Below are 17,418 nucleotides of genomic sequence, written 5' to 3' on the forward strand. Positions count from 1 at the left end.
ATCATGTACTACTCTATAATTAGAAAAAAAAAATTTAAAGAAAGAAAATTATGCCAAGACTTTCGAACTCAGAAAATGTGAGGTAGATGGTGTCCTTGACAGAAATAGAGATTACAGAGGAAGGCATTAGATGAAGATGGAAATTTACATTTTGTATGTGCTGACTCGGAAGTGCTCACAGAAGACTCTGAAGGCAGGAGCTGGAACACAGATATAACTAGAATTCAGAAGACATGGCGGGGTATACAGATTTGGTAAACAGCTACATAGGTCATGGTTGGAGGCAGTGACTGTCCAAGGAGGGAGAACAGGACCAGACCAAACACAGAGCTCTGGGAAAGACCCGTCTCTAGAGAGTGAGAGACGAGGAAGAAAGGAATCAGAGGAGGCAGCAAGAGAGGTAAGGAGGCAGGAACTCTGAACTGATTTTCAGGAATGGGGCCACTGGAATGGCTACACTGTCATCACATCCTGGCTTTACACTATAAGGAAGACCTTGTCTAGGCTAATGATGCTTTTGATCTGGACCTGCACAAAGTGACTGCCCAATAACATTAGAGACTGGTAGCCACTGCTGTCTTAGTCCTTGGCGTGGATGTCATACTTAAACTGCACTATTAGCAATTTGATGGCCCAGTCTGGGTTTAACTTACAGCTCACCCCAAGCCTCCAACTCACAGCATCTTATATATAAAAGACGAATCCTAACTCTTTCAACTAAGTGGCTAGACTCTTGTAATCAAGACAGAGTCCCAGGGCTTCCCTGGTGGCGCAGTGGTTGAGAGTCTGCCTGCTGATGCAGGGGACACGGGTTCGTGCCCTGGTCCGGGAAGATCCCACATGCTGTGGAGCAGCTGGGCCCGTGAGCCATGGCCGCTGGGCCTGCGCGTCCGGAGCCTGTGCTCTGCAACGGGAGAGGCCACAACAGTGAGAGGCCCGCGTACCGCAAAAAAAAAAAAAAAAAAAAAAGACAGAATCCCAAATGACAAGAAACATGGAACCCCTCCCAGGGCTCTTCTTCCACAGGGCTTTGCAGGCCATACAAATCTGTAAAGCAACCACTGATGGAACCAAAAGAATTTACATTATTCATCTCACTCCCAGGAATATCTAACCAATATTTAAGCCTTATCTCTGTAAACTTCCTAGTTTTTCCTGTCTAATCCATAGTATCTCCATGATCAACTCCATCCTGTGTGTCCTTCATAAATCTCTTTATAATGTCAACACTCCTTGGTTTCAGCTTTAGAGCATTATCAATATTTCAGTTCTCAACACTGGAAAAAATTGTGGACAACCCTGAACTTAATTATTATTTAGTATTAATAATTGACACTGTAAGATCTAACAGTAAGAGAACAATTTATTTAATAAAATCTTCAAGTAATAATTTCTTTAAAACATGTGAGGTAGAGGCAGCAATTTTTAACATACTTAACATTCATTAAAAAGAAAACATTTGAGAGAAGTGAGAGATCTCCCTGCCAAAGATGGATACACTAAGGTTAAAATTGGTCACAATATAAGTAATCAAGCACTTTGAGGTAACTGTTTTACAAAACATTTTTATACCAGAAGAGAAAATTGAGAAATGCCCTAAAACTAAGGGGCATATGAACATGAATAAGTGAAAATAGGAATACACCTTTTTAATTTGTCATCAATTCAGCAAACAAAATTTCTTCTCAAAAGAACAGTAGGAATTATTTCCTTTCACTAGAATACTGAAAAGTGAAAATAACAAGTGGGAGAGTAAGGAGAATCAGAAATTAACTGGAAATAATACATTTATCAGTGATAATTTAAAAGACTAGGTTTAAAGTGAAAACATCTCTGATAGGAGAAAGCAAAAGTCAGGAAAAAAACCAGCAGAATGGCCTTTGAATCAGGGACCTCAAAATACAGAAAAACGTCTTACTTATGTTCTCATCATCACAAGATTGTCCTTAAATGACAAAAGCAATCAATTTTCTTACCTAATCTTTCGAATAAACAAAATATGATTAAAAATCTAAAAGATCAAATTAATCTTGAAAATTTAGACTTAAAGGTTTAAGCCTCAGATTGAAAAATTCATCCCAGCTTTAAAAGGTGGTAGAAATTTATCAAACTCTAGATCATACAAAACCACATTTATAATACCTATAAATTTAGACTTTTCAGTTTTGGTTCACCTGTACTAAAAAAATACTATGTTAAATTTTGTATGGTAATAGAACTTTATGCTTAACAAGGTTATACCAAAAAATAAATAAAACAAAAAAACTGGAACTCTGAAAGAGTATATTTACATCATTTCTTACCCTTGGGATAAAAGTTATCTTCACAGTGTAACCAGGCACTGATTTTACAGCATATCCGAATTATAAATAGGCAACAGTTAGAGAAGATCATGATGGTTTGGAAAAAGCAAGGAAAACAGTGCTTTATCTTCTTTGAAAATCACCCAATATATGACAAAGACTTTCATGTTCTCCTGATGGAAGATCAATGATGTAAAATAAATTAAGGAAGATATATTTAACACAATGTGGAATTACATAAAAACATATATGACATTATTATCTAACATTCTGTAATTTGGTTTACAGGGCTGCTAAAAAAATTGTAAAGATTTTTATGGCACTCTATGGATAATAATATACTTAAGCAATATGGTTTACATATCTTATTAGCCTGAGACCTACATATAATTTTTTAAAGAGATGACCTATTTTTAAAATAATCTATTAATACAGTATGACAAGTAATAATCTCCATTTTTAAATATAATACTTTGTCCTAGATTTTTTTTTTAAAAGGTTATAAATTGAGGGGAGAGGAACCAGAAGGGATAACCAGTTTTCCTAGATGTATTCTAGGAAACATGCACCCTGTTCCTAAGGCAAATAATCAAGTCCCTTTTTTTCCCCCTTCTCATTTCACAAACTATCCTTCACCACCACGTTCATTATTTCACTTTTTGCTTAAAATTACTTCCTGTGATTTGTTTTCTCTCTTTCCTTTGCAGAATCAGATCTTTTGAAATATGCCCATGGAAAACACGAGACACCGAGTTTTAGTTTATACAAATACATAAATGAAGTACTCACAATAGCACAATCAAATGTGACCATATATAAAACAAAAAGGATATTAATTTTTCTGAGTTTAGATGATAAAGTAGCTTCCCCAAAGGAGGATAGCGGTTTAGTGAGGGCACACATCCCAGGAGAATCAGCTTATGTTTGGCTCTGGTTATAGCAACATTAAGACGCCGCCAATCTTTCAATAGTTCACCAAGCTGAAAGAAATTGTAATTTTCTTTCTTTGAGTTTTCTTATTTATTTGAGTTTTTTGAGCAGTTTTCAAAAACATATACTGCAAAAAAGATTCATCAACACATTTAAAATCCAGACAGTTGGAAAAACTTGCCCACAGTGCCAACTTCAAGTATTTTATCGTGGGTATGATATCCTAGCCATAATTTAAAATTATTAAATACATATAATAAAAATATACTAAAAATTTTAAAATATTAAATATATATAATACAGAATTGAAGTTAGGACTTCCCTGGTGGACCAGTGGTTAAGACTCCGTGCTCCCAATGCAGGGGGCCCGGGTTCAATCCCTGGTCGGGGAACTAGATCCCGCATACCACAACTAGGAGCCCACATGCCGCAACTAAAGATCCTGCACCCAGCAATGAAGATCCCAAGTGCCGCAACTAAGACCCAGCTCCGCCAAATAAATAAATATTTTTTTTAAAAAAAAGAATTGAAGTTATCTCCACTCAGTGTAGCATTTTTTTTTAAATATCTATGAAACAAGCTCTCTGTTTCTTTTTAAAAAAAATTCTTTTTAATAGATTTTATTTATTTATTGGCTGTGTTGAGTCTTCCTTTGCTGTGCACAGGCTTTCTCTAGTTGTGGCGAGCAAGGCTACTCTTTGTTGCGGTGTGAGGGCTTCCCATTGTGGTGGCTTCTCTTGTTGTGGAGCAGGCTCTAGGCGCGCAGGCTTCAGTAGCTGTGGCACACGGGCTTCAGTAGTTGTGGCTCACGGGCTCTAGAGCGCAGTCTCAGTAGTTGTGGCACATGGGCTTAGTTGCTCCATGGCATGTGGGATCTTCCCAGACCAGGGGTCGAACCCGTGGTCCCCTGCATTGGCAGGTGGATTCTTAACCACCATGCCACCAGGGAAGCCCCAGTGTAGCATTGTTTTTTAACAGTAATAGAAACTCGTCATAGTAGAAGACTCAGAGGAGTGGTTAAATATACCGTGACCCATATACACAGTAGAAAACTATGCATCTGTAAGAACAGAATGAAATCTCTGTGTAATGACATGGAAAGATCTCCAAGCTGTCAAGTGGAAAAAGCAAAGTCCAGAATAGTGTATATATTACCTTTTGTGCAAAAAAGGAGGGAAATATGAATACTGATTCATATCTTTAAGCATATGCTTAAAGAAACGTAGAAGGTTACCAAAAAAACAAAAACAAAAAACCAAACATGTGATTATCTCTGAGGGTAAGAACTAAGTAGAGGAACCGGGAAGAAGGGAGACTTTCTACTATGTGTATTTTATTTCATTTATTTATTTTTGGCTGCACAGCGTGGCATGTGGGATCTTAGTTCGCTGACCAGGGATCAAACCCACAGCCCCTGAATTGGAAGTGTGGAGTCTTAACCACTGGATGACGAGGCAAGTCCCTCTACTGCATGTATCTTAAAAACCATATGAAGCTATCACATAGTCAAGAAAAATGAGTCAAGGGGAGATAAAAATGCAAAAAAACAAAACAAAGCCTGGAATTATCTATAAATTTGAAAGTATATCTAGGGAAGCCTATATGTTTAAAATGCTCCAAACACGATAATCAAGAGGTAGAAGCAACCCAAATGTCCACTGATGGATAAATGGATAAACAAAATGTGGTATATACATGCAGTGGAATAATATTCAGCCTTTAAAAGGAAGGAAATTCTGACACATGCTACAACACGGATGAACCCTGAGGACATTATGATAAGTGAAATAAGCCACTTACAAAAGGACAAATACCGTATGATTCCACTTATATGGAAAATTCACAGAATTCATAAAATTCTGTCAAATTCACAGAGACAGAAAGTGATTGCCAGGGAAAGAAGAGAGTGGGAATTAGGGAATTGCTCATGGGTATAGAATTTGTTTTGCAAAATGAAAACGTTCTGGAGATGTGTTGCACACACTGTAAATATACTTAATACTTGTGAATTGTACATTAAAAGATAGTTAAGAAGGTGATTTTTATGTTATGTGTTTTTTACCACAATTAAAAAAGAGAGAGGAAAATAAAAAAAGAGAGGTAAATAATGTCCCAAACAAATATAAAATACAAATCAGACAACAAAGCAGAAAATACAATTAACTCACAGTTCCATCTTCATTACTTCTAACAAAAGATACTAGAATGATACTTTTGTCTCTTCCTTGGTATTTGTCTACTGTATTAACTTCGACCATCCCAAGAGAAGAATGTGCCAATAAATCATTGATGACTTTTAACTGTTGCCGGTATGGTGCAATGATACCAATATCAGAGGGATTACAACCAGCCTAAACAGAAAAGAACACAATTTAAAGTGAAAAAATCCTGACTTTTGTTATTTAAGCTTTACTAAATTTATTAAATGTTTACATAATGTGCCCAATTGATGTTTATAATACATGTTCCTATCACAAGGACTAAATACAATTATTGAGTTCACTCTAAGGCCATATCCACATTTCCTGAAATGAAATAATTTCCTCAAACATTGTTCCCTTGTTATTTAGAAGTTCATGGCAGTATAATGGTTTGTATGCCACCAAAACAGTGTTGCCATACCAAAAAAAGAAATACATTTTACTTTCTGCTATCCCTTACACCAGAGGTTTCCAATTGCCAATCATACTGACTTCAGCACTAAATTGAAACAATCAGAATTATCTGATGTTACAAAGTTATCCTAAATGGAAACTCAAAATGCCATTACTGTATAAAAAATTACGTCTTAGATAAATGTTCTCAAAATAAAAACAATCAGCCTTCATTCCTCTATCTTAATAAACAAAAGTTAACTTCAGATCTAAAGTTCCTTGCATTCTAATATTCTATTACTCTGCACCTTAATATTAATTAGCCCTCAAAATTAAATTCTATGTTACCTTAATAAAAATTGAGGTCAGGAAAACAACGAGTTTGGCTTCTGTTATATTACTGACACCTCCCATTTCAACTTGTTCTGGTGCTGGAACCTAAATAGAAAAAATACGCATCCTGCTTGCAAAACAATCTCTGAAGTTAAGAGTACTGTCAGTACACAGGTGGCCATAGAGATGGTACTACCACATGTGGAAACAGATGAAAAATATCTTCATCTTAAAGTTGAAGGTAAAAGAATTAACAAAAATGAATGATATTAGTCACTTTCAGAAAGCCACCCAGAGGCAACCCATCTTAAACACGCTACATAGAGTTCAGACTAAAATCTCTATGAAAGCCGACCATACACTGGGCTTCACAAACTTTACTGTGTTACCCCCCATTTTATAGGAATCAAAGGTCAGAAGAGATGAGTAGCCTGCCCAAGCCTCACAATAAATCATGGCACTAGGATTCAAACTTAGATCTGGCTCTAATATCTGTGCCCTTTCCATTTTCTTGTTGATTTTCATACAAATAATGGAGCGATAAGGTTCCCCAGTTTCTACCATACCTAGTAGAACTTTCAAAGGATTGTTTTGCTCCTACATCATTCCTTAGTAACCTTGATTAATTTTAATACAACTTATTTGGAATCCTGATGCCAAGAAAGAGGAAATGTGAGTAGCAAAAAAGACTCTGAAATATCACTGGTGAGGTTAAAAAATGGTAAATTATAACTAATAAATTAGAGTTGTGGTTTATAAAAGCAGTCATTTGTGAGATCAGTTTATGTGACTAAATATCCCAGAGCCTAGGTGTTAATTCTTCATCCTGAAACACTAAGGCAATGTCCAAGAGAATGAAAATCCCACCATGGTACACACATGGTAAGGCCCTATTTTTAGCAACCAGCTGGCTCCACCATCTTGATAACAAGAGATACACCTATTTGAGAATAACATGCATACATATAATTGGTCATTATATTTTTATTTGAACTTATATAGACTTCCAAATCAATAATGAGAAGCACTATATAAAACAAACTGTAGGAACATAGGGTCAAAACTTTGTTCTTAGTTCTCAGAAATAAGACTCAAGTCATTTAAAGTCCTTGTGCAGATTTTTTGTTTAATGACAGATTTGCAAAGAGATCTTTAGATGCATATGGTGGGGGGAGGAGATATATGGGAAATCTCTGTACTTTTAGCTCAGTTTTGCTGTGGACCTAAAACTGCTCTAGAAAATAAAGTCTGTTTTTTTAAAAAAGATCATCAAAAGGACATCAATTTATCCTATCTGCTGTCCATTTGTAAACCCAGACCTTTGACAATATCAATGCCAATTTCTTTTATCGGAAATGTAATTATACAGTTGAGTTCACTTTCTGCCTTTCTGACTTCAAAAGTCAATTTTGACATCTATCAATCACCAGAATAAACCTCCCAAAGACAGTGAGTCTATAGAAAGAAAAGATTCTTTTGTGTTAAAGTACAAGAAGTACACTAGTTTTAACTGATAAGCTCTAAGGAAGCAATCGCTACTGAAAACTGAGGAATACAAATAACAGAGCAAAAGGAGAAAAACTAAAGAAAATGTTTGTTTTTTACCTTGTCTGTGTTAAGGAAACAAACAGGACTTTTTGGCTCGAAAACTTCAACAAGCCAAGGATTTTCAGAATAATCAGCATAAAACTCCAGTTCCAGCTTTACATCTTTAAAGTTAGGTAGGTTTATCACTGCATTGGCCACTTTGTCTGATCCACACTCCAGCTTTCCTTCGTATGTCAGTTTATTACTTAAGGACATAATTTTGCTAAGGGAATTACAAAATAATTTTAGTTTTAGTGATGAACACAAATACAAAAATCACTCGTAGCTGACACTGTTACAAATACCTGTTCATTCTGTACTGCACGGTTAACTGTACGACAGCATTCTTATTCTGTTCCAGCCTCTTGAATAAGCTTTCACTCATGCCAAGAGCTCTGTCAACAAATCCAGTTCAGGCTTATCAGTGTACTGAAACTGTCCCTTAAAAAGAACCTAGTTTAAAATTGAAACCTCAATGTCTGCTTACCTTGCTTCGCAGTTTAGTACCAGGGGAGGAAGCTGCTGATGATCCCCCACCAACACAAATCTCCGTGAAAAAAAAAGTGGCCCTAGGCAAACTGGTTGGCTAATTTGAGAGGCTTCATCCACTATACAAAAATCAAAAGTTTTACGAGAAAATATGGGATGGTTTACTCCCATACATGTTGTTGCAACTATAAGCTAAAAACAAATAGGGAAAATAGATCAGTTATTTAATATGTCCAAGAAATATACCTTGTTTTTCCCATTTTTGAAATTAAAAGATCAAAAAAGAACTCTTTGTCCCCCAAAACAGGAATCCCCCAATATGATTGCAGAAACACATAGAGCATACAAAAAATTTTAATTTTTTACTATAAATTTTTAAAAATCAAGTTAATTTTCCAGACACTATAACAATGCTCAAATTTCGATATTTCAAAATGGAAATCGGAACCATTCAAGAGGCAGTAAGTTAATGAATTTATTTTTTTAACGTCAACCAGGACTTTACTTCTGGGAAGATGGAGTACTTTTCCCTACTCCTCCCACAAAGTACAATGAAAAACCCTGGACATTATATAAATATAAAACTATAAACATAAAGACTGAAAGGCGGAGAAAAGGTAGACCAGCTAGGAACCTTGGGACACGAGGAACACCACAGTTCCCTGGGTTTTCCTTTTGCCTCACATATCCCAGATTTGGAGCTGATAAGACTAGGAACACAGGAATGCCAATGTATGCAGACCAAAAGAAGTTCCAACAAAAGCCAAAAGAACAGGAAAGGGATAGCCTAGCAGACAGAAAACTTATACAATAATCACTCAACTCTAGCCAAACACTACATAAAAAACTATGGCCTCAATAGAAATAAAAAAACAAAAATAAATGGGACCTAATCAAATTTATAAGCTTTTTCACAGCACAGAAAACCATAAATAAAACAAAAAGACAACCTACAGATGGGGAGAAAATATCTGCAAATGATGCGAACAACAAGGGCTTAATTTCCAAAATATACAAACAGCTTATACAACTCAATAACAAAAAAACAAACAACCCAATCAAAAACTGGGCAGAAGGGACTTCCCTGGTGGTCCAGTGGTAAAGAATCCGCCATACAATGCAGGGGACACCGCATTGATCCCGGGTCAGGGAACTAAGATCCCACATGCTGAGGGGCAACTAAGCCCGCACGCTACAACTACTGAGCCCACGTGCCTCAACTTGAGAGCCTACGTGCCACAACTAGAAAGAAGACCGAACGCGGCAACTAGAGAGAAGCCCGCACACCACAACGAAGAGCCTGTGCGCCACAACGAAAGATCCCGCACACTGCAACGAAGATCCTGCATGTCACAACTAAGACTTGACACAGCTAAAAATAAATAAGCTAATTAATTTAATTTTTTTAAAAAAAGAACTACATCTCCTTTATTAAAAAAAAAAAAAAAGTGGGCAGAAGACCTAAATAGACATTTCTCTAAAGAAGACATACAGATGGCCAACAGGCACATGAAAAGATGCTCAACATCGCTAATTATTAGAGAAACACAAATCAAAACTACAACGAAGTACCACCACACAGATCAGAATAGACATCATTAAAAAGTCTACAAATAATAAATAATAAATGCTAGCGAGGGTGTGGAGAAAAGGAACCCCCCACACACACACCATTGGTAGGAATGTAAATTGGTGCAGCCACTGTGGAGAATAGTATGGAGGTTCCTTTAAAAACTAAAAATGGAGTCACCATATGATCCAGCAATCCCACTCCTGGGCATATATCTGGAGAAAACTCTAATTTGAAAACATACATGCACCCTTATGTTCATCGCAGCGCTATTTACAATAACCAAGACATGGAAACAACCTAAATATCCATCGACAGATGAATGGATAAAGATGTGGTATATGTATACAATGGAATATTACTCAGCCATAAAAAATGAAATAATGCCATCTGCAGCAACATGGATGGATCTAGATTTCATACTAAGTGAAGTAAGCCAGAAAGAGAGAAAGACAAATATCATATGATATCATTTACATGTGGAATCTAAAAAAATGATACAAATGAAATTATTTACAAAACAGAAACAGACTCACAGACATAGAAAACAAACTTACGGTTACCAAAGGGGAAAGGGTGGCTGGAGGGATAAATTAGGAGCGTAGGATTAACAGATATGCACTACTATATATAAAACAGAGAAATAACAAGGTCCTACTGTATGCACAGGGAACTATATACAACATCCTGTAATAAACCATAAAGGAAAAGAAAAAAAAAAACACATGTTCAATCTAATAAAGATTTTAGAAACTCTAAAAAAACAAAAAATTATGGCCTTGCCCCCCTACCAATGCCAGCAAAGGTCAAGGGGGGATCCTAGACTTCCACCTGCCTGAGGCTGGAATAAGGCACCCCAATACCTTGCCAGGGTGGTGTCAGAGAGGTCAAGCCAGGATTTTCATCCCTCTTGGCTGGTAGTAACCCTCACCCGGCAATGTAGTGGAGACTGCGTGGGGAGCCTAGACTTCCTTCCACCCCTATCCAACAGTAATGAGAAGCCTGTCACCTTCTGCATTAAAAGAAGCCAAGTAAGGATCCTGGACTTCAGCTCCCAGCTGGCAATAATGAGGTGGCATACACTCTTGCCCTACCAGGGTAGTGTTAGAGAAGCGAGCTAAAACAGCAGTTTTAAATAACACAATACAAAAATGTTCAGATTTCATCAAAAATCACTCGTTATATATAGAACCAGAAATATCTCAAACTGAATGAATATAAGACAATCAATAGATGACAGTGATGTTAGAATTACATGACAAAGATTTTAAAGCAGCCATGATAAGAATGTTTCAATGAACAATTATGAACACACTTGAATGAAAAGAAAAAGATATAAAATCTCAAGAAAATAAAAGTCTTGGCAAAGAAACAGAAGGTAAAAAGAAGAACCAAATGGAAATTTTAGAACTGAAACTAGAATAATTAGAATTTTTAAATCATGGAATAGGCTCAACAGCAAGGGACAGAGAAAAGAATCAGTGAACAAAGACATAGAAAAATAGAAATTATACAGTCTGAATAACAGACAGAAATAGACTGAAAAAACAAAAACTACACAGAGCCTCATGGACCTGCAGGACATAAAGGATCCACCATTCATGTCTTCACAGTCCTAGCAGAAAAGAAAGAGGGAGGGGCTGAAAAAGCACTAGAAGAAATCATGGCTAAAAATGTCCCAAGTTTGGCAAGAGACATTAAATCTATAGATTCAATAAGCTGGGAAAACTCCAAACATGATAGAAAAAAATCCACTACAAGACATATCATAATTAAAATTCTAAAAACTAAAGAAAAGAAAAAATTCTGAAAAGGAGCCCAGGTAAACACCACCTTGCTATAAGGAAAAACATTCCAATTCAAAGGTCAGCATATTTCTCATCAGAAACCACAGAAGCCAGAAGAAAATGGCAGAATATTTTCCCAGTATAAAAGAAAAGAATTACATATTTACCCAGAATCCTATAACTAGCAAAACTACCCTTCAGGAATGAAGGGGAAGTTGAGACATTCTCACTTTGTATATCACTATACACCTATCAGAATGGCCAAGATGAAAAATAGTTACCACCACCAAATGCTGACAAGGATCACTCACACTTTGCTGGTGGGAATGTAAAATGTTATAGCTTCTTTAGAAAACAGTTTGGTAGATTTTTTTAAAACTAAACATGCAACTACCAAATGACTCAGACACTGGACCCCTGAGCATTGATCCCAGAGATATGAAGACTTACGTTCACACAAAACCCTATACATGAATGTCTATAGCAGCTTTATTCGTAATAGCCCAAAACTGCAAACAATCCAGATGTTTTCCAATGGGTGAATGGTTAAACAAATTGTGGCGCATCCATACTATGGAACAATACTCACCAATAAAAAGGAGCAAACTACTGATTGATACATGTAACAATCTGAATCTACAGAGCATTAGGCTAAGTGAAAAACACCAATCCCAAAAGATTACATACTGTATGTGAAACCAAGCAGGACCTTGTGGGGCCCTCCTAGGAACAAAAGAGTTTCCGGGTCCCCCATTTCTTATTTGAAGGATAAAGGCTTCAGCCTCCTCGATCTTCCCAGAGTTCCAAAGGGCATATTCAAACAGCTACTAATCAGGGAAATAGGGGATGCAGAAACAAAGGAGGAACAATCAAGAAACTATAGTGCAGGGATTAAAGAAGGATCCTGGTTCTTCCTCAAGGAATATAGGTTACAAATATCTTTGAGTTCTTTTTTTTTTTTAATTTTTAGTGCAGTATAGTTGATTTACAATGTTGTGTTCGTTTCTGCTGTACAGCAAAGTGAATCAGTTATACATATATCCACTGTTTTTTAGATTCTTTTCCCATATAGGCCATTACAGAGTATTGGGTTCCCTGTGCTATACAGTAGGTCCTTATTAGTCACCTATTTTATATATAGTAGTATGTATATGTCAATCCCATCTCCCAATTTGTCCCTCCCCCACTCCCTTGAGGTCTTCTGCAGGAAATAAGGCCGGCACCCAGGTGGAGGATAGTAACTTCAGGCTGAGCACAAGATTCCTGGAGCACCACCCTGTTACCTCACCACCAACCAACCAGAAGAAAGATACACACCCTGCAGCCCTCACCCCAAATTTTGCCTATAAAAACTTCTCCCTGAAAAGAGTTTGAGGTTTTTGAGCACGAGCTGCCTGGTCTCCTTGCTTGGCCCTGCAATAAACATTTCTCTGCTCCAAACTCTGATGTTTCAGTTTGTTTGGGCTCACTGTGTGTCTGGCACACGAACTTTTGTTTGATAACATATATTTCCACTTATATAACATTCTTGAAACGACAAAACTGTAGAAATGGAAAACAGAAAAGTTGTTATCAGGGGTCAAGGAATGAGTAGGCAGGAAAGAAGTGGGCATAGTTATAAAAGTACAACGAGAGTGATCCTTGTGGTAATGGAACTATTCTGTATGTAGACTGTATCACTGTCAATATCCTTGTGATTTTTACTTTAGTTTTGTAAAATGTTACTACTGGGCAAAGGGTATACATAATCTCCCTGTATTATTTCTGACTACTGTATGTGAATCTATAATTACCTCAAAATAAAAACTTTTAATTTAAAAAAGTAAATCAGACATACATCTTAGCCACTTCAAAATTTTTCAATAATTGGGATAGATATTAGACAAAAGAGTTGTAAGAATAGTCTATTAAAATCTATTTTAGATAATTTTTAAGACAAAAATATCAGTTAAGACTTTCCAGTAAAAATACATACAGACAATAAATAAAAATTAGGTTCTATATCAAAGCCTAAAAATACCTATCACAAGACTATTCATATACCATTACGTCTAATACAAACTCACTAAAAAATCCTGATTATTAGTTTTCTAGGTGTGACACTATAATATAATAAGAAATACACATTTGGTCTTCCTTCTGGTTCTTGACCCAGAGCTCCTAAAACCCTTGGAATTCCCTGATTGCTGGGGTGAGGGGAACATCTTTCGTTATTCATAAGTCCCTTTTAATCATACCTGAGTTTATGCTAATGAGCTGACTTTCTTGAGTTCTGTGAGCCATTCTAGCAAATTATAGAATCCAAGGAGGAGGACACAGGAACCCCCAAGCTGGGCACAGGAGGTTTGAACTCGCAATTGAGAACTGAAGTAGGGGGCAGTCTTGTGGGACTGAGTCCTTAACCTGTGGAGTCTGCACTAACTCCACGTAGTCAGTGTCAGAAGTGTGAGTAGATAGAAATAGAGTTTTCTTTTACTAGGATATTTTAAACTAGAAGATGGGAGCCCTGAATAATAAACCAGAAACCGTATTTCAGTTCAGAAGCAAAGAACAAACTATAAACTCATAAACTGGTCCTGTGGTTTATATAAATTTATCAGGTGCAAATTTGGTCAATGCAATTAAATTTCCCAACGTACCATTTCTCCCCTCATTCTGGCTACAAAAATTACTGTCAGTATTATTATACAATAATTGTACTTACTTGACTATTGTAGAGTTCTTCTAGAAGAGCTAAGGATCTAATGGATTTTGATCTGCAAATATCCTCCTCTGTAAATTTCTGGATATCTGGATGTACCTTCTGAGTCTGACCCAAGCGCAAAAATCCAATTTTAAACTTTGCTAACTTCAAAAGAATATTGTCAACAGCCGAGTGTGTATAGCTGGTCAACAAAACACTAAAACCACAGGCATAGAGAATTCTTACCTAATAATGAATAAAAGAAAGGAAAACAGCATTACTTTTAACTCCCGGTAATTTTTAACATTTATATTTTTTGAATAGAATTAGAAAACTTAATAGGAAGCATATCTAAGAGCTGAGCCAAGTAACTTTTTAAAAAACTATATAGCCAAAATGTTTTATGAAAAAAACATGGCATTATTATGTTATTAATGATATGTTAATAATACATTATGTCATAATAAAATTGAATACAAATACACTTTGACTAGTGCCTGGCACACAGTATCAGTCAATAAATATTTGCTGCCATCATTATGATTTATTCTAAGACTGCTCAGTAATTTACTGACATGAAAAAAAAATTCAAGAAAACTCTATTTCAACCGCCTCTGTACAACTTATCATTTTTTAAAGGGAAGGAAAACATACATATAACAACAACAGCAAGAGATTTTAGACAATCTTACATGCAAGATATCTACAAGGTGATCACAACTATTGGTAATTTAGGTTTTCTATTTCTCATGTCACTTTTAGTTTGAAATAAAGGCATTTTGACTTAAAATTCAGCCCTTTTTATATCCAATATCACATTCTTTGAACCAAGGAGAAGCTGATTTAAATATTCAGTTTCTAAGCAAAAGAATAATAACCTTACAAGAGTACATATTGTAGTTGTTTTTCCTGTTCCAGGCATACCCACGATGAGGGTGTAGTCTTTTGAAAGAAGTACCTTTTTCATGGCTTGCCTTTGAGGCTTATTCAAACCTACATTTAAATTTAAAAATAACAGGAAAAAGAGTGTTGAATTTCACTGAGCACCTTAACTATTTTACAAGAAAAGCTGACTCTATTCTAGTCTGTTCTTCAATACATCTTTTCAAAGTAAGGAAATATCATGGTGACCGTAAAGGTCACAGGTAAACTAATTCCAAAGAGATGCTGTCTAAAAGTTGTAATTACAAGTTTATAAATTATTAAAGGACTTCCCTGGTGGCGCAGTGGTTAAGAATCCACCTGCCAATGCAGGGGACACGGGTTCAAGCCCTGGTCTGGGAAGATCCTACATGACGCGGAGCAACTAAGCCCATGCACCACAGCTACTGAGCCTGTGCTCTAGAGCTCACAAGCCACAACTACTGAGCCCGTGTGCCAAAACTACTGAAGCCCAGGCGCCTAGAGCCCATGCTCCGCAACAAGAGAAGACACAGCAATGAGAAGCCCATGCACCGCAACAAAGAGTAGCCCCCAGCTAGCCGCAGCTAGAGAAAGCCTGTGTACAGCAACAATAGACCCAACTCAGCCAAAAATAAATAAATAAATTTATTTTTTTTTAAAAGTATTAAAATGCTAGACTATAATATAGATTAAATTATAAATAGAACCAAGAAAAATTAATGGATGCAGACACGCTGATTATAACATACCTTTTAGAATGCAGGCAACTGTGTCCTTTGCATCATGTGGAAGAACAGAACTGAGGTAGGATATAAACTGCGGTTCGCGAAAGTCAATGATTAAATCTCGAAGTTTTTGACTGAAAAGAAAAAAAAAGCTTTTTTTTTACTCCATGTTCCTTAGGAAAGTGGAGCAAAATTCAGATTCATTTATTGTTACAAACCTGGCATAAGTATTTTCCATCAGTTTAGAAAGATTTCCTAATGGGGTATCTATATTACAATGTTTTTCTTCCTGGTCCAATCTGAACAAAGTTGATTCTGGGAGTCCTGACAAGTTCCTAAAACAGAAAACAGACGTACATGAATGTTTTTCATTTAACATAGTCAGTGGGTCTGTATAAGAAATACGCTGCTGTCTGCTAAAAGAGTAAATGAGCCAGAATTGCTATTAAAATGGCTACCAGCCCCTAATACATACTTGCCAACCAGAGACAGGATGAGGCCCTGGATTGGTGGGAAAAGGGAGAAGGGGAAGGCACAAGGCACCAAAGTCAAAGCAGTTAATAATCGGGAACCTACAACATTTGCTAACAACTCACTTGGACCTGGGCAAGTTCGACCTGGGCAATTCAGCCTGGGCTCACCACCCCAGAAGGATCCTAAGCATATGGCTCCTCCCTCCTCCAGCCTGGAGTACAGGTCTCTTTCCCGACAGCTTCTCCCACTCCTCTATCAGCCCCTAAACCATGATGTTCCCTAGGTCCCCTCCCTGGTCCTGTGTACTCTTCTTTCTTGTCATTTTTCCTCTGGTCCCATGCCCCCACGTGGGTCTAAATCCCAACTCTACATCTTCAGGCCTGACCTCACATTCCTCTCCCACCCTGTTTCTCACCCAAGCTTCAGGTTTGGATATCCAGCAAGCAGCAAGATATTTATTTCCACTTAGTTAAAACCCAGGCTATGAAAGTTCAATTTTTCAAAACTGAACAACTCTTTATTCCTGCTGAACCCGATCCTTCTTCTGTGGTCCTGACCTCAATTAATGGCTCTTGCATCCACACAGCTGTCTTGATCCTTCACTCTCCCTCACTCTCTTCCAACCCTGCACACTCGATCAGGATCCCATGTCAGACAGTTTTACTTTCTAAATACTTCTCAAAGTCATTCCACCTTCTCTGTCAAAACTACCCTGCCCTCAATCACCTCAAGCCTGGGCCACTACAACAGATGCCTGACTTCTCGGCTTTCAGTTTTGCCTCCGTTAATTAACTCTATTCTCCACAGTGCATCCACAAAAAAATGCAAATCTGATTATTATCATTCTTCTGTTTAAAACTCTTCAGTACATCTGAAAAAGTAAAGTCAAAACTTCTTAATATGGTACATAAGACCTTCTATGACCTGACCTCTCCAATCATTCCCTTCTTTATCTTTTACATTCCAGAAACTAATTATTACCTGTACTTTCCTGAACACTCCACTTCATACCATCAGGTCTTTCCACACCCTGTTCCCTC

General features: G+C 36.9%; 1 protein-coding gene across 4 annotated transcripts in view; it reads right to left on the bottom strand.

The window, feature by feature from the left end:
- Nucleotides 1-206: 206 nt before the first annotated feature.
- Nucleotides 207-17,418, bottom strand: part of DNA2 (DNA replication helicase/nuclease 2) — a 59,912-nt gene continuing 42,700 nt past the window's right edge. For 3 of the 4 annotated variants that reach the window (XM_089897556.1, XM_089897555.1, XM_089897558.1), the window contains 10 exons: nt 16,123-16,239; nt 15,929-16,038; nt 15,155-15,269; nt 14,298-14,517; nt 8,235-8,428; nt 8,053-8,142; nt 7,766-7,970; nt 6,176-6,265; nt 5,402-5,584; nt 2,476-3,283 (listed from right to left, as the gene is read on the bottom strand). In XM_089897556.1, the coding sequence (XP_089753682.1) occupies nt 3,089-3,283; nt 5,402-5,584; nt 6,176-6,265; nt 7,766-7,970; nt 8,053-8,142; nt 8,235-8,428; nt 14,298-14,517; nt 15,155-15,269; nt 15,929-16,038; nt 16,123-16,239 (1,519 nt within the window). In that variant the 3' untranslated portion in view covers nt 2,476-3,088. Of the gene's footprint in view, nt 3,284-5,401; nt 5,585-6,175; nt 6,266-7,765; nt 7,971-8,052; nt 8,143-8,234; nt 8,429-14,297; nt 14,518-15,154; nt 15,270-15,928; nt 16,039-16,122; nt 16,240-17,418 lie in introns of all 4 variants that reach the window. The other variant, XM_089897559.1, reaches the window with a different exon arrangement.

This window comes from Delphinapterus leucas, chromosome 16 (assembly GCF_059928025.1).
Source record: "Delphinapterus leucas isolate spDelLeu-1000000601 "Yukka" chromosome 16, BTC_Dleu_Yukka2, whole genome shotgun sequence".
NCBI lineage: Eukaryota > Metazoa > Chordata > Mammalia > Artiodactyla > Monodontidae > Delphinapterus > Delphinapterus leucas.